Below are 18238 nucleotides of genomic sequence, written 5' to 3' on the forward strand. Positions count from 1 at the left end.
TGAACACCTTGATTACATAGATGAAATCAGTTTTGTAAGGGTGACCTTTGTGCCCAGGTGGCCAAGAGAGCCAATGGCATCATGGCTTGTGTCAGGAGCAGTGTGGCCAGCAGGACAAGGGAGGTTATTGTTCCCCTGTGCTCAGCACTGCTCAGGCCACAGCTTGAGTGCTGTGTCCAGTTCTGGGCTCCTCAATTCAAGAGAGATGTTGAGGTGCTGGAAGGTGTCCAGAGAAGGGCAACAAAGCTGATGAGGGGCCTGGAGCACAGCCCTGTGAGGAGAGGCTGAGGGAGCTGGGGGTGTGCAGCCTGCAGCAGAGGAGGCTCAGGGCAGACCTCATTGCTGTCTACAGCTACCTGAAGGGAGGCTGTAGCCAGGTGGGGTTGGTCTCTTCTGCCAGGCACCCAGCAACAGAACAAGGGGACACAGTCTCAATCTGTTCAGGGCAGGTCTAGGCTGGATGTTAGAAGGAAGTTGTTGGCATAGAGAGTGATTGGCATTGGAATGGGCTGCCCAGGGAGGTGGTGGAGTTGCTGTGCCTGGAGGTGTTGAAGCAAAGCCTGGCTGAGGCACTTAGTGCCATGGTCTGGTTGACTGGCCAGGGCTGGGTGCCAGGTTGGACTGGCTGAGCTTGGAGGTCTCTTCCAACCTGGTTGATTCTATGCTAAATACCTTGGGATTTTCTGCCAATTCCTCTAGATAGGCTTTAGTTATGGGAAACAACACTGAAGCCCTACTTAGCAGTAAGAATTATCTTGCTCTTCATTTCTTCAGTTCTCATTTGCTAGACAGCACAAGACTTGTACCTGCAGCCCAACCCTCTAATGACAAGTGTTCATTAGGCACTGCAGAAGCTTCGTGATAGCACAGGCACCATCCTTCCAGCTCTCTCCAGAGATCCAGCAGGCTGTAACAGCAGCTGTCCCCTCCTTGGGGCTCCCCAGCAGAGAAAGCACTCCTAGTCCTCCCCAAATACACACCTGGCAGCACTGGCAGCAGGGTCACTGCCACCCCAGAAGAGCAGAACCTTCTTTGGCCTGGTGCCCACTACTCCAAAGGAATGGTCTGCTGGGGCTCTGCAACTCCAGCACCCCCCACAGCTGTGGCCACCCTGCTGGCCCTGGATGAGGAATGCAGGTGTCAAAGCAGAGGAGCCCCCAAGCTGCACATGAGAAGGGGAGACACATACCTGGGTCAAGGAAGAGGGGAAATCTGTGGTAAAGACCTAAATGTGAGCAGCACAGGGGAAAACAAGCTGCTTCTCAGACTCTACCAGAAGTGCTTCTGGAATAGAAGACAAATGGTTCATGAAAATGGGAGTCGAGACTCCAGAGCAGTGTGTGGGAGCTGCAGACCAGGCGCTTCTTGAGGAGCTAGCGCTTGGCAGAAGCACGGCTGAGTTTCACTTGGGAAATAAGAACACTAAATATGGAGTGCTGGACTGCTTCTAACCTTCGAACCCAGCAATGTCATTGGCAAAGACCTGCCATGATCTGAAATACTTTCACAGCCTCAGCCTTTGTTAAGCATGCGGCAGCTGAAACTCGTGCGCAGGAAGTGACAGGAAACGAAAGCAGAACTGCAGAAGGCTGAACACGGCCACAGGTTGCTTCCAGACAAACACAGAATCGTAGGGCTTTGCTTGGTTGTGTTTTTTGAATGAGGGTTAACAGAACTGTCAAAGGCACAACTCTATTCTACGAGTTTAAAGAACCCAAGCAGACAATTCTTGATGCCTTGCTGCATCTAAATCACAGAATCATAGAATCAACCAGGTTGGAAGAGACCTCCAAGCTCAGCCAGCCCGACCTAGCACCCAGCCCTAGTCAATCAATGAATCAAGCAGGCTGGAAGAGACCTCTAGAATCAGCCAGCCCAACCTAGCACCCAGTCCTAGTCAACCATAGAATCAAGCAGGTTGGAAGAGACCTACAAGCTCATCCAGCCCAACCTAGCACCCAGCCCTAGTCAATCAAAGAATCAAGCAGGCTGGAAGAGACCTCCAAGCTCATCCAGCCCAACCTAGCACCCAGTCCTAGTCAACCATAGAATCAAGCAGGCTAGAAGAGACCTCCAAGATCAGCCAGCCCAACCTAGCACCCAGTCCTAGTCAACCATAGAATCAAGCAGGTTGGAAGAGACCTCCAAGCTCAGCCAGTCCAACCTAGCACCCAGCCCTGGCCAATCATAGAATCAAGCAGGCTGGAAGAGACCTCCAAGATCAGCCAGCCCAACCTAGCACCCAGCCCTAGTCAATCAAAGAATCAAGCAGGCTGGAAGAGACCTCCAAGAGCAGCCAGCCCAACCTAGCACCCAGTCCTAGTCAACCATAGAATCAAGCAGGTTGGAAGAGACCTCCAAGCTCATCCAGTCCAACCTAGCACCCAGTCCTAGTCAACCATAGAATCAAGCAGGCTGGAAGAGACCTCCAAGATCAGCCAGCCCAACCTAGCACCCAGTCCTAGTCAACCACAGAATCAAGCAGGCTGGAAGAGACCTCCAAGATCAGCCAGCCTAACCTAGCACCCAGTCTTAGTCAATCATAGAATCAAGCAGGCTGGAAGAGACCTCCAAGCTCATCCAGTCCAACCTAGCACCCAGCCCTGTCCAATCAACCAGACCATGGCACTAAGTGCCCCATCCAGGCTTTTCTTGAACACCTGCAGGAACACCTTCTTGAACACCTCTTCTCTCATCAACAAAGATATGGAACAGGACTGGACCCAGCACTGATCCTTGGGGAACACCACTTGTGTGTGGTGTTCCCCAAGGAGGGCAGACAACTCACAGCATGGGGTTGTGCTCAGAGCAAAACTGGGGGAAACCAGTCTGTCTCACACAGACAGACCTGAAACAAGTGCAAGTTAGCAAAAAGATTGATTTTGCACAAACTCAGCAATGAAAACCCTGCCAGCATTTCCCCAGTGGCACCTGACCTGTGGCCAATGCCAAGCATCTCAGAGCACCACAGTGCTTCTTCACTGCACAGATGTTAGGCCAGTCTTGATGACAGTCAAAGCCACATGCACACCACAACACACCAAAGCACTAGGCTGATGCCAGGTACACGTTCCCCATTTCCATAGCACTACTCACTCAATATGGCCATGCCACCCTGGAAACATTAATGCTAAACATGCAAAATACCTGGACAATCTCAGCAACAGATTATGGACAAAGAATCTGAGATGAGGTCTTGCCCGAGCCCACATGCAGAGTTAGTGGCTGGACTACAGACTGAGCATATGCAAGCACATCAGCCCCTATTTTTTGCCCTCTGTCTTAACATAATGTAGCTCAGACAAGACAATGCAGGGTATTTATCATAGAATCAACCAGCTTGGAAGAGACCTCCAAGCTCAGCCAGTCCAACCTAGCACCCAGCCCTGGCCAGTCAACCAGACCATGGCACTAAGTGCCTCAGCCAGGACTTCCTTGAACACCTCCAGGCACAGCGACTCCACCACCTCCCTGGGCAGCCCATTCCAATGCCAATCACTCTCTCTGACAACAACTTCCTCCTAACATCCAGCACAGACCTCCCCTGGCACAGCTTGAGACTGTGTCCCCTTGTTCTGTTGCTGATTGCCTGGCAGCAGAGCCCAACCCCACCTGGCTACAGCCTCCCTTCAAGTAGCTATAGACAGCAATGAGCTCTGCCCTGAGCCTCCTCTGCTGCAGGCTGCACACCCCCAGCTCCCTCAGCCTCTCCTCACAGGGCTGTGCTCCAGGCCCCTCACCAGCCTTGCTGCCCTTCTCTGGACACCTTCCAGCACCTCAACATCTCTCTTGAATTGAGGAGCCCAGAACTGGACACAGCACTCAAGGTGTGGCCTGACCACTGCTGAGCACATGGGCAGAATAACCTCTCTTGTCCTACTGGCCACACCATTCCTGATCCAGGCCAGGATGCCATGGAGTGGCATCAATGCACAAGGAGAGGCAAACATTTGCATGGAAAGTGATGATAAAATAAAGCAACCTCATTTCTATAGAAAAAGGAACAAGAAACATCACACTCAGTTGTACTCCAAATGCAGAATACTATCCCAACAAAGTCACATCTCCCCAGGAACACAGTTAGTTTACACTGGGTATATAACTCAGAGATGGAAGGAAAGAGGAGTCAATCTCACTTTCATTATTGACTGTGCCTGCTTCTTTCTAATCAGGCTCCCTGCCTGCCTTGCACACATGAAGAAGCAATGGTGTCTAAGTAACAGACAACTCAGAGAAACACTGCTTCTTTGAAATTAAGATTCCTCCAGACTTTTGGTGGGGGTTTTTTTTTTGGTGCTTGTGTGTTGTTCTGTTTGTTTTGTTGTTTGGGGTTTTCTTCATGTCATGGAAGCTTTTCTATTGCTGCCAGGCTTTATATATTGTTGATTTAGGAATCCTTGGGGTTTATATTAGATTGGCTTGACACTGTCTCACATAATGAGTAAAATTTCAAAAGCAGCTATAGATTATACTCTTGGCATGGAGATTGCAGCTTGACTGGAAGGTGGAGAGAGAGAGAGGTGCCTCCCTTCCACACAGCCATGGCCTGTCAGGGTGTTTATCATATATAACTGCACAATGGAATCATAGAATCAACCAGGCTGGAAGAGACCTCCAAGATCATCCAGTCCAACCTAGCACCCAGCCCTTTCCAATCAACCAGACCATGGCACTAAGTGCCTCAGCCAGGCTTTTCTGGAACTTCTCCAGGGACAGGGACTCCACCACCTCCCTGGGCAGCCCATTCCAATGCCAATCACTCTCTCTGGCAAGAACTTCCTCCTAACATCCAGCATGTCTTTCTACCAGGAAAAGCCAGTAAGTAGCCCTCTCCCCAGGGAAATGTGCTGCCCAAACGTTTCTTTCAATAGACAAGTTGCCTTGCTGCTCATATCTCTGTGTGGGTATGCAGTGCAAGTGGCACATGTCCCTGCCAGTGGCATGGGAACAGGAATCACTGAATCAGTCAGGGTTGGAAGGGACCACAAGGAGCAGCCAGTTCCACCTCCCTGCCATGGGCAGGGACATGCTCCCCTAGAACAGGCTGCCCACAGCCTCAGCCAGCCTGGCCTTAAACACCTCCAGCCATGGGGCCTCAACCACCTCCCTGGGCAACCCATTCCAGCCTCTCACCACTCTCATGCTCAGCAACTTCCTCCTCATGTCCACTCTGAACCTACCCATCTCCAGCTTTGCTCCATTCCCACTAGTCCTATCACTCCCTGATATCCTCAAAGTCCCCCCCCAGCTTTTCTGTAGCCCCCTTCAGATCCTGGAAGGCCACAAGAAGGTCACCTCGCAGCCTCCTCTTCTCCAGCCTGCACAGCCCCAACTCCTTCAGTCTGTGCTCACAGGAGAAGTGCTAGAGACACATCTCCTTCTGCCAAGGAGCTTCCAGCATCTTCACACAGGCTACAGAGAAATCCTAAGTACAGGGACCTGGAGCCTGAGGATGCCATGAATGTACAGCATCGCTGCTCTGCAACAGTATCACAGTATCCCAGTATCACCAAGGTTGGAAGAGACCTCACAGATCTTCAAGTCCAACCCTTTACCACAGAGCTCAAGGCCAGACCATGGCACCAAGTGCCACGTCCAGTCCTGCCTTGAACAGCTCCAGGGACGGCGACTCCACCACCTCCCCGGGCAGCCCATTCCAGTGTCCAATGACTCTCTCAGGGAAGAACTTTCTCCTCACCTCCAGCCTAAATCTCCCCTGGCACAGCCTGAGGCTGTGTCCTCTTGTTCTGGTGCTGGCCACCTGAGAGAAGAGAGCAACCTCCTCCTGGCCACAACCTCTCCTCAGGTAGTTGTAGACAGCAATAAGGTCTCCCCTGAGCCTCCTCTTCTCCAGGCTAACCAATCCCAGCTCCCTCAGCCTCTCCTCGTAGGGCTGTGCTCAAGGCCTCTCCCCAGCCTCGTCGCCCTTCTCTGGACACGCTCAAGCATCTCAATGTCCCTCCTGAACTGGGGGGCCCAGAACTGAACACAGCACTCAAGGTGAGGTCTAACCAGTGCAGAGTACAGGGGCAGAATGACCTCCCTGCTCCTGCTGACCATACCAGTAAGAAGCTACAAAGTAAGGCCGAAGAGAAATGAAAAGCTGCTGACCTCAAACTTTCTCAGAAAATTCATGGTACAATCTACAGCCAGTTGGGACTATTTTATAGCACAACATGTGTAAAGCCTCCTGAAGAAATGGACAGCAGCACCCTTACCTCCTTTTTTTTCCTTCTCACTTTTGCTGTGGCAGCACTGACATCATTGACATCAGCGAGGAACAGCTCAAACATGATGTCATACTTACTGTTCATGGGGGAAAACAACAAACTTTCCATTCAGTTCGTGAGGCTGTAGCCAGGTGGGGTTGGGCTCTTCTGCCAGGCAACCAGATACAGAACAAGGGGACACAGTCTCAAGTTGTGCCAGGGGAGGTCTAGGCTGGATGTTAGGAGGAAGCTCTTGCCAGAGAGAGTGATTGGCATTGGAATGGGCTGCCCAGGTGGAGTCACTGTCCCTGGAGGTGTTGAAGCAAAGCCTGGATGAGGCACTTAGTGCCATGGTCTGGTTGACTGGATAGGGCTGGGGGATAGGTTGGACTGGATGAGCTTGGAGGTCTTTTCCAACCTGATTTATCCTATGACAGTAGCATCCTTATCTCTTTTTTTCCCCTCTCACTTTTGCTGTGGAGGCATTGACATCGTTTACATCAGCAAGTACCAGCTCAAACCATGTCAGACTGTTCATGGGGGAAAAACAGCAAACTTTCCATTCAGTTTGTTATATACAAATTGAACACTCTTTATTACCTCAGAACTGGTATAGGAGCCATAGCTACAAACTTCACTCTTGAATACTGTCACTGACCACTTCTGGGTGCTAGGTTGGACTGGATGATCTTGGAGATCTCTTCCAACCTGGTTGATTCTATGATTCTAAGATTCTACCAGCCTGTGAATGAAGTACACAAGTCCTGACAATTTTATATCATGAAAACACCAACAATTTAGTTTGTAAATAGCTGCACCTTGCTGGAAGGCACAACACTGTCATGTCTGATCCCAGCACTGCAACCATGTGTGGGATCACAGGCCATTAATGTAACAATGGTCAATCATCAGTGTCAACACTGACTTAGCATCTTCATCAGATGGCCGGACAGTCGTAGCATGTTCATCAGATGAGAAGGACAGGCATGTTCATCAGATGGCAGCAGACTGTCTGAGTCAGAGTGATCTGATCAGAAGAAGCAAGGAGACTGTCCTGCCATCTGATGAAGATGCCTGTCCTTCTCATCTGATGAACATGCTACAACTGTCCTGCCATCTGATGAACATGCCTGTCCTTCTCATCTGATGAACATGCTACAACTGTCCTGCCATCTGATGAACATGCCTGTCCTTCTCATCTGATGAACATGCTATGACTGTCCTGCCATCTGATGAACATGCCTGTCCTTCTCATCTGATGAACATGCTATGACTGTCCTGCCATCTGATGAACATGCCTGTCCTTCTCATCTGATGAACATGCCTGTCCTTCTCATCTGATGAACATGCCTGTCCTTCTCATCTGATGAACATGCCTGTCCTTCTCATCTGATGAACATGCTACGACTGTCCGGCCATCTGATGAAGATGCTAAGTCTGTTGCTCCCCGGGAACCAGATGTGGCAGACAGAGTTTAGATTGGAAGAAAAGATGATTTTGCATGTGATGAAATGACTAATCAATGGGTAAAAGCCTTAAGCCTTCTGACAAGTATAAATATTCCTGTATGTTGCCTAATAAAGTCGGAACTTAGCTTGCATCAAGCTGCCTCCCCGTCCCTCCGTCGCGGCAACCATGCACAGAAGAACCAGTGCTTGCCATGCCAGGAATGCCAGCAACGGAGCAAATGGGCAAAGTTCCCTGTTCCTGCTACATGCTGTCACCATGCCAGCTCCACCAGTCCAGGATCTGCAGAAAGAATGCAGGGCATCCACCATGCCTTCCAAAATTCCCTCACAGCAGAAAACACATCCTGAAGCAACTCAGAGAGTGACTCGGATTAGCGTTAAAGAGTAATACATCTCCTTCAGAAGTCAGAATGCCTGAGTAAAAGCTTAATTAAGAGTAAAAACTTAATTAAGATTGGACAAATTTAGCCTGATGGTAATTTTTTTTTTTTTAATGTTTCACAGCCTAAAATAAGAAAAAATTGAGAAGCTCCTTAAGGTAAACTTAAAGCAATTCGATTCACATCCACAAATGTAGTTAAGCAAATGTAATGGAAGCAGCTGGGCCCCATCCTCTTTAACATCTTCACAGATGATCTGGATGAGGGCATGGAGTCAGTCATCAGCAAGTTTGCAGATGACACCAAGCTGGGGGCAGATGTGACTGAGTTGGAGGGCAGAAGGGCTCTGCAGTGGGACCTTGACCGCCTGGACAGATGGGCAGAGTCCAAGGGGATGGCTTCAATAGCTCCAAGTGCAGGGTGCTGCACTTTGGCCACAGCAACCCCATGGAGAGATACAGGCTGGGGTCAGAGTGGCTGAGAGCAGCCAGACAGAGAGGGATCTGGGGGTGCTGATTGATACCTGCCTGAACATGAGCCAGCAGTGTGCCCAGGTGGCCAAGAGAGCCAGTGGCATCCTGGCCTGCATCAGGAATGGTGTGGCCAGCAGGAGCAGGGAGGTCATTCTGCCCCTGGACTCTGCACTGGTTAGACCACACCTTGAGTGCTGTGTTCAGTTCTGGGCCCCCCAGTTTAGGAGGGACATTGAGATGCTTGAGCGTGTCCAGAGAAGGGCGACAAGGCTGGGGAGAGGCCTTGAGCACAGCCCTACGAGGAGAGGCTGAGGGAGCTGGGATTGGTTAGCCTGGAGAAGAGGAGGCTCAGGGGAGACCTCATTGCTGTCTACAACTACCTCAGGGGTGGTTGTGGCCAGGAGGAGGTTGCTCTCTTCTCTCAGGTGGCCAGCACCAGAACAAGAGGACACAGCCTCAGGCTACGCCAGGGGAGATTTAGGCTGGAGGTGAGGAGAAAGTTCTTCCCTGAGAGAGTCATTGGACACTGGAATGGGCTGCCCGGGGAGGTGGTGGAGTCGCCGTCCCTGGAGCTGTTCAAGGCAGGACTGGACGTGGCACTTGGTGCCATGGTCTGGCCTTGAGCTCTGTGGTAAAGGGTTGGACTTGATGATCTGTGAGGTCTCTTCCAACCCTGATGATACTGAGGTACTGTGATACTGTGTGATAATTATCATAGAATCATGGAATCAGCCAGGTTGGAAGAGACCTCCAAGAGCATCCAGTCCAACCTAGCACCCAGCCCTGTCCAATCAACCAGACCATGGCACTAAGTGCCTCATGCAGGCTTTCTCTGAATACCTAAAAAGTGTTTTGATTATGAACTGTTTTGATTCCTAAGCAATAGTTCTTCCTTTACGTGTTTGAAACAACAGAATTATAACCATAGTTGCCTCTCCCCCACATGTATTTTGGCACAGTGGCTCCCACTGTTCAGCTGCACAGGGTGAGGAGGCAGAGCACAGAGGTGTTCTGAAATCTCAAACTCCTTTCACAGAATCATAGAATCAGTCAGGGGTGGAAGGGACCACAAGGAACAGCCAGTTCCAAATCCCCTGCCACAGCCAGGGACATCCTAACCTAGGATCATCCTGGCCACAGCCTCATCCAGCCTGGCCTTAAACACCTCCAGCCATGGGGCCTCAACCACCTCCCTGGGCAACCCATTCCAGCCTCTCACCACTCTCATCACCAACAACTTCCTCCTCACATCCAGTCTCAGTCTCTCCACCTTCATCTTTGTTCCATTCCCCCCACTCCTGGCACTCCCTCACAGCCTCAAATGTCCCTCCCCAGCTGTTTTGTAGCCCCCTTCAGATGCTGGAAGGCCACAAGAAGGTCACCTGGGAGCCTCCTCTTCTCCAGCCTGCACAGCCCCAACTCTTTCAGTCTGTCCTCACAGCAGAGCTGCTGCAGCCCTCAGAGCATCCTCCTGGCCCTGCTCTAGACACACTCCAGCATCTCCACATCCTTCTTGTAATGGGGGCTCCAGAACTGGATGCAGTACTCCAGCTGGGGTCTCAGCCGAGCACAGCAGAGGGGGAGAATCACCTCCCTCCTCCTGCTGGCCACACTTCTCCTGCTGCAGCCCAGGCTCTGCTTGGCTTTGTGGGCTGCAAGTGCACACTGCTGGCTCCTGTTGAGCTTCTTGTCCACCACTCATCCTTTGCCTTGGTCAATGCAAGGTCAATCATTTTCAGATAGAGATTAAGCTTAAGAAAAACTGCAGGTAATACTGAAAACCCTTGTATTGTCCATTGCTATATGCTTGCTAGATAGGGTCATTTAAGAAACACAGACAGGGTAATTTAAAAACAAGGTAGACAAAAAGCCATACTTCTGAACAGAAAAATCCACACCACCTAGTCACAGTCTCACAGTATCCCAGTATCACAGTGTCAGAGTCTCACAGTATCATCAGGGTTGGAAGAGACCTCACAGATCATCAAGTCCAACCCTTTACCACAGAGCTCAAGGCCAGACCATGGCACCAAGTGCCACGTCCAGTCCTGCCTTGAACAGCTCCAGGGACAGCGACTCCACCACCTCCCCGGGCAGCCCATTCCAGTGTCCAATGACTCTCTCAGGGAAGAACTTTCTCCTCACCTCCAGCCTAAATTTCCCCTGGCACAGCCTGAGGCTGTGTCCTCTTGTTCTGGTGCTGGCCACCTGAGAGAAGAGAGCAACCTCCTCCTGGCCACAACCTCCCCTCAGGTAGTTGTAGACAGCAATGAGGTCTCCCCTGAGCCTCCTCTTCTCCAGGCTAACCAATCCCAGCTCCCTCAGCCTCTCCTCGTAGGGCTGTGCTCAAGGCCTCTCCCCAGCCTCGTCGCCCTTCTCTGGACACGCTCAAGCATCTCAATGTCCCTCCTAAACTGGGGGGCCCAGAACTGAACACAGCACTCAAGGTGTGGTCTAACCAGTGCAGAGTCCAGGGGCAGAATGACCTCCCTGCTCCTGCTGACCACACCATTCCTGATGCAGGCCAGGATGCCACTGGCTCTCTTGGCCACCTGGGCACACTGCTGGCTCATGTTCAGGCAGGACAACATAATGAAAAAAAAACCCTTATATTCCAATAGGAAAACCACTCAGAACTGCAAAAATTACATAATTTTTTTCAGAATTCCAAACCCAAATGAAGATACTTATACATAAAAGCACATATTTAATATGCTGACCAGCACTGTAATGCTGCTTTTGCCCTTGAAAATCCAACACAAGGATTGTTTCACCTAGCACTTCACACAGCAATGCAAAACTGCTGCTTTTCCTCTTACTGTATCACAGCCCCTGCAATTTGTAATTAAATCATTTGTCCACCACTAAAGAAAATGCTCAAAGAAACAAACTTCAGTGACTACGAAGTTTTCTGAGCCTTAAACCCAAAATGGGTCATTTCTACCACATCCACACACTTCCCCTGTTTGTTTCATCTCTTGCAGACACTGGAGTGGGCCAAAGGACAGAAGCAGGAATCACTGTTTGCACATATTGGCAACAGAGCCATTAGAGCTGTTCAAGGCAAGGTTGGATGTGGCACTTGGTGCCATGGTCTAGCCTTGAGCTCTGTGGTAAAGGGTTGGACTTGATCTGTGAGGTGATGATACTGTGATACTGTGATACTGTGAATCAGTCAGGGTTGGAAGGGACCACAAGGAGCAGCCAGTTCCAACTCCCTGCCATGCCCAGGGACACCCTACCCTAGAGCAGGCTGCACACAGCCTCAGCCAGCCTGGCCTTAAACACCTCCAGCCATGGGGCCTCAACCACCTCCCTGGGTAACCCACTCCGTCCTCTCACCACTCTCATGCTCAACAACTTCCTCCTCGTAGCCAGTCTGGACCTCCCCACCTCCAGCTTTGCTCCATTCCCCCCAGCCCTGTCACCACCTTGCTAGAGCTCAGCAGGCAGCAGAGACATCTGACTCCTTCTCCGCTGCAGAAAATGAAAGTACAACCCGAATACGGTTCATACAGCTGCTCCAAAACGCAGCTGGTGAGCAGGAAAAGCACTGCCTGATGAGAGGTGGGTCACTAAGCATCAAATCAGACTCGGAGCCTAAAATGTACAGCAGAAAACCGAGCTAAGAGAGCAGAGCATCTTCAGTCTCAAAGACCACTTGAGGGGGGCTTAGGGAACGCAGAATACTGTGCGCAAGTGGCAAGCAAAGCTCATGAGGACGGCATGGGCACCTTCCCGAATCATGCCCTGGCTTCTGACCCCCTTCTTCCTGAAACCTTCCCCTTTCAGATGGAAACCGAAGCTGGTGCAACATTTAGCGTCAGATTCCACACTGTTAAAAACCCAAAGCGAATAAACCACCACCCCAAAGCATCCCACAGTCACTCCTCAACAAACAACCCAGCAACAGCCCCCTCCCCCGACACGGAAACCGCGACAAAACCCAGCCCAACGAGCCAACCAACCCGCCAAACCCAACCCTCCCAAGCCCATCTTCGGCCCCGCTCCCGTCCCCGAGCACCGGAGCTGCCGGCGGCACGCCTGGCCGCCCCCGCACCGCCCCGACCCGCGGCTGGGGCACAGCGAGCACCACTCAGCCTGCCTCAGTCCCGAACACGGCCAAACCCCCCTCTCACCGGTAAAACTCCTCCCGGGAGCCTCGTCGCCCGGGGCTTTCCCCAAGGACATCCCCACAGCCGCCCGGCCCCGCCAGTTGCACGGCTGCGGGCGGGGGTGCGGGTGCGTGGGCGCCCGCGGCAGCCCCTTTGCCAAGGCTTTCGGAGCAGCTTGCTGGGCACTGCCGCTTGGCGAGGAAAGCCCCAGAAGCGGCAAGTGAGAAACAAGACTTAAGAAACAAAGCAGAAACGAACACAGGCACTGCCCGCGAAGGCAGGGACCGCGCCGCGCCTCACCCGCTCCGCCGCTCCCCGCTGCGCTGGCCGCGGCTCGGACCCGGCACAGCGGCACCGCCCGCACCGCCCGGGGCGGGCATCCTGCAGCGCCGCCCCGAGGCGTGCCCCGCGCCTCGCCCGCCCGGGCAGCACGGCGCGGGGTGCGGAGGGCTCAGGCGTCCTGCTTTGACCCCAGAGCCCGGCTGAGCTCGCACACTGCGCGGTGCTCGCTGGTGCCTTTCCAGGGAGAAAGGCTAACCCGCTCTGTTACCTGTCTTCGGCTGAGGAAACGGCCGGGCTTAGCCATGGCGCTGCAGCTCTGCCTGCACTGGAGGCAGCCTGTGCTTTGGTGTCACACGGGTGGCTTTTAGACCCAGAGAATAGAATAACAGAATCGTAAACTCCTCTAAACCAGATTTATATGTGCACTAAATATCATGGAATCATAGAATCAGTCAGGGTTGGAAGGGGCCACAAGGAGCAGCCAGTTCCAACCCCCCTGCCATGCCCAGGGACACCCTACCCTAGAGCAGGCTGCACACAGCCTCAGCCAGCCTGGCCTCAAACACCTCCAGCCATGGGGCCTCAACCACCTCCCTGGGCAACCCATTCCAGCCTCTCACCACTCTTATGCTCAACAACTTCCTCCTCATGGCCAGTCTCACTCTCCCCACCTCCAGCTTTGCTCCATTCCCCCCAGTCCTGTCACTCCCTCAGAGCCTAAAAAGTCCCTCCCCTGCTTTTTTTGGAGGGTCCCTTCAGATGCTGGAAGGCCACAAGAAGGTCACCTGGGAGCCTCCTCTGCTCCAGACTCAACAGCCCCAACTCTTTCAGTCTGTGCTCACAGCAGAGCTGCTGCAGCCCTCTGAGCATCCTCATGGCCCTGCTCTGGACACACTCCAGCATCTCCACAGCCCTCTTGTCCCAGGGGCTCCAGAACTGGATGCAGTACTCCAGGTGGGGTCTCAGCAGAGCACAGTAGAGGGGGAGAATCACCTCCCTCCACCTGCTGGCCACACTTCTCCTGCTGCAGCCCAGGCTCTGCTTGGCTTTCTGGGCTGCAAGTGCACACTGCTGGCTCCTGTTGAGCTTCTTGTCCACCAGCACCCCCAAGTCCCTCTGCTCAGGGCTGCTCTCCAGCCACTCCCTGCCCAGCCTGGAGTTGTGCTTGGCATTGCCTCCACCCAGCTGCAGGACCTTGAACTTGGTCTTGTTGAACCTCCTGAGGTTGGCTTGTGCCCACCTCTGCAGCCTGTCCAGCTCCCTCTGGATGGATCCCTGCCCTCCAGTTCTTCTCTCCATCTCAGTTAATTTGGGCTAGGAACGAAAGGGACACCCCTGTTATATTTGTGTGCCAAGCACTCGCTCAGGTGCACTACAGAAAGCCATGAACACACTTACCCACATTAAAGGAAATCTAGGCTTAAAACCCATCTAAACCCAGCAAAAGTAAATCATTAACTTAAGAGGCCTAAAGCTGTCACTTATGAAGCACTGTGTGCTACTCTACCAAAGAAATCCATTTTTGAAAAGGAAGGGTTTTCTAGGAGCCATCTCTGTGGTCTTCTGCCCCACCAGCTGGTGCTTTCTGTTTGGACATGCAGTTTGTGGTTTAACGTAGCTATGTCTCAGCAGGCACAGCCCAGAGACGCTGTTCAGCTCTGGCTCCCACAGCATCCACCTGTGAAGTCTCCAAGCGACTTGGGATTTCTTTCTGAGACATATCTTGCCTGCAGCTACACATGTTCCAGCTTCCCTTTCCAGCCTCCTCCATGCCTTGGCCAGACCAGCTTTGGGGCTGCCTGATGGTTTAATGTTCCAGCCAAATCCGAAGCTGCCTGTTTCTGCCGTCTCTGAGCCGTGGTAAGGTCTGAGGGTTTAATAGGCAATTTGTTTGTGCAGACAGCCCTGAAAGTTAATATTTATTTGGTTGCTGGCTCTTAAGAGACCAGAGACGAAACATGCATAGAGTCCTTCCCACTTCCCGGTTCTCCTCTCTGCTCTCAGAGCATTTACTCAGCACTCCAGTGCAATCTAGAGAATAGCTTGGGCCCCCCTTGGCTCAATCAGTCAAGCTGAGATCACTTACTTGACGTCACTTGCTGTATTGTTTTAACCAACGTTGTCCATATGCCTTTTCTTCCCCCTTCATCTCTTGCTGGATCTCTTCCCTGAGACACATACAAAATGCTCTCTAACTACCTTTTCCCATCAGTGAGCTTTCATCAGGAAGATGTTGTCTCTCCTCCTCGCAAGTCACTGAGATGGGACAGCTTGTACCTGCTTCTCTCTCCTGTGAGCCCTTCTTTGGCCAGGGATGCAGATAGCTCTGCTGAGACTGGAGCTAGGTAACACACACCTCTCCTGCACCCCGTGTTGATGTGCTCTGGGTATAGCATTCCTATTAGCTGAATATGAGTTAAGATAATCTTAAAGAGAGCAGTCAAGGTCTAGGTCTGAGCTGGGATCAACCACACAAAGGGGAACCATAGCTAACTAGAAGGCAGGTTTTGTTACAGGCTCTGCAGAAGTGGAAATGTGCTGCTGCAAGGGTTCAGAAAGCTTCAGAAAATGTGAACTTCCCCAAAATATCTTGGGAAACAAGAAAGCCTTGCTTGGAGTGTGCATTCAGATGTTTCTGCAGAAGTACTGCCTCCCCTGCTTTGCCTCCAAGCAGCCAGCAGTTTGTGGAGAGGAGGGGAGAGCTCCCAAGAGCTCAGACTAGAAGCAGCAGGTTTGATTCTTGTCCTCCAGGCATTTTGCATATTTGAGATACTCAGACAAGGCTATGTAGTGGTGACAAACTTCTACTGCCTAGGGATATTCCTTCCTTCAGTGGAGCATGATGGACTTGTCTATAACACGATCCCCCTGGTTTTGGTTTTCTGCAGATCACAGCATCTTAAGCTACAGGCATAGTTTTGGCTACCTCTGTCCACTTCTACCCACAGCAGCAAAAGTGTGTACTGAAAGCTGTGCTGGTAAACAAGTGTGAAGACATTTAAACAGTGACTGTGCAACCCCATAAACCATCAGCAGAAGCAACTACTGTGTTCTTCCATCCCACTGAAGGTGAGCAGCAAGACTACAACCACAGCTCAAAGCAGGTAAACATTTTAAGAGCAGTGCAAAAGGTGTCTGTTGAGACAAAGGCAGCAGCATCCAATAAAATAAAAGCAGGAAGCCCAGGTGCAGAAGGCAGATGAAAGCATCACCCTGCTGTTTTCAGGTCCATTATTAATAGCCAAGAACCGTTTCCCTGTTTATCATCATTTATTAGTATGACCGAGGTCAGGTCTAGTCCAATGCAATAAAAGTAGTGGCCATGAACCTGTGATCTGCAGCACAGGAACTTTCTATAGCTGACCAGCAGCTTAGAGTGAGATGATAAAATGTAGAGCACAGCTCTGCAAACTTACCAACACTTCTCTTTGAGTGGTTAGTTCTGCTTTCTTCCCCTTGCTCTGTGAACTGGTCTCTGTTCTTACTTGGCTTTCTGTCATGTTTCCTCTGCATCTCCTCTCCAGTGTGTCTCCTCTACAGGATTTCTCTCCCCTAACTTCTTTTGCTGGGGACAGAAAATGAGTCTTTCCAGCTCTGCTTGTCTTCACAGATCAACAAGCTGTGAAAGGATCTGGCTTCCTGTTTCATTTCCATCCAAGTGTTCGAAGTATCACAGTATCACAGTATCACCAAGGTTGGAAGAGACCTCACAGATCATCAAGTCCAACCCTTTAGCACAGAGCTCAAGGCTAGACCATGGCACCAAGTGCCACGTCCAGTCCTGCCTTGAACAGCTCCAGGGACGGCGACTCCACCACCTCCCCGGGCAGCCCATTCCAGTGTCCAATGACTCTCTCAGGGAAGAACTTTCTCCTCACCTCCAGCCTAAATTTCCCCTGGCGCAGCCTGAGGCTGTGTCCTCTCGTTCTGGTGCTGGCCACCTGAGAGAAGAGAGCAACCTCCTCCTGGCCACAACCACCCTTCAGGTAGTTGTAGACAGCAATAAGGTCACACAGGCTGTGCATGCTTCTCCATATCCAAGCCACAAGAGAAGAAAAAAGAATCAAGCATAACTCAGGTATTTATAAACATCACATTGCTACCTCCATCCACATCTTCCAAATTGGCTGAGGGCTGGAGATTGCAGGCTGAATTTCAAACTGTGATGTTTGGGCTCTGTCTTACCAGTAGTCTCACAGAGAATAGGAGCCTCCTCTTGTCAACTCCAACATCACATTTGATTGCTAAGTGTGTGACATTACTTATCATGCTCTTCCTGTAGACACACTATGTTTAGCCTGGAGAAGAGCAGACTCAGGGCTGACCTCCTTGCTGTCTAGAACTGCCTGAAGGGAGGCTGTAGCCAGGTGGGGGTTGGTCTCTTCTGCCAGGCAACCAGCAATAGAACAAGGGGACACAGTCTCCTGCTCCAGGGTAGAGTGTCCCTGCCCATGGCAGGGGGGTTGGAACTAGATGATCCTTGTGGTCCCTTCCAACCCTGACTAATTCTAAGTTGTGCCAGGGGAGGTCTATGCTGGATGTTAGGAGGAAGTTGTTGTCAGAGAGAGTGATTGGCATTGGAATGGGCTGCCCAGGGAGGTGATGGAGTCACCGTCCCTGGAGGTGTTCAAGCAAAGCCTGGATGAGGCACTTAGTGCCATGGTCTGGTTGACTGGCCAGGGCTGGGTGCTAGGTTGGACTGGATGAGCTTGGAGGTCTCTTCCAACCTGGTTGACTCTATGATTGTATTCTATGGTTCATGAGCAGAGCAGCCTTTCCCCAGCAACTGTTGGCATGAAGCAGTCCATTTTGCCTGCAGGTTTGGGAGTGCCTGCTGCAGTTGCTGGGAAAATGCTGCTCTGCTCATGAAACACAGGAAGGTGCTGCACCTTTGTTGTTCCACAGGTTGGCAGTTAACTCATGTATCATCCAGTTCAGCACAGCTTTGTCTCTTCCATCCTGGTTGATTTTGTGATTCTATGATCCTGAAGAGGAACCAGGTAGTCCACACAAGCATCCCTTCTCTATTAAGAACCAGACTGTGCTGTCTGAAAGCAAAGTTTATATAATAACAGATACAGAATATGGGATCTACTTCATAGATTCAGGATTTTTAAGAAGACTAAGCAAAGGGTCCTTCAAGAGGTTCTTTCCTCTCCCCCCATCACTCATCATTTTAAGTTAAATGAGACCAGTGATTTCTCTTAGGCTACTAATTGCTTCTTAATGACACACTTGGAAGCTATATCACAATACCATAGCTTACAAGTTCCTCAAATCCAGTTTCATGCTCTAAAAATGCCCACAAGT

General features: G+C 51.4%; 1 protein-coding gene across 1 annotated transcript in view; it reads right to left on the reverse strand.

Annotated features, from left to right (window-relative positions):
• OTULINL (OTU deubiquitinase with linear linkage specificity like) overlaps positions 1 to 12906 on the reverse strand; it is a 49377-nt gene extending 36471 nt beyond the window's left edge. The window contains exon 1 of the mRNA XM_064160781.1: positions 12671 to 12906. Within this exon, the coding sequence (XP_064016851.1) occupies positions 12671 to 12722 (52 nt within the window). The 5' untranslated portion in view covers positions 12723 to 12906. The remainder of the gene's footprint in view (positions 1 to 12670) is intronic.
• Between the last annotated feature and the right edge of the window lie 5332 nt (positions 12907 to 18238).

Source organism: Pogoniulus pusillus, chromosome 21 (genome assembly GCF_015220805.1).
Source record: "Pogoniulus pusillus isolate bPogPus1 chromosome 21, bPogPus1.pri, whole genome shotgun sequence".
In the NCBI taxonomy this organism is placed as follows: Eukaryota; Metazoa; Chordata; class Aves; order Piciformes; family Lybiidae; genus Pogoniulus; species Pogoniulus pusillus.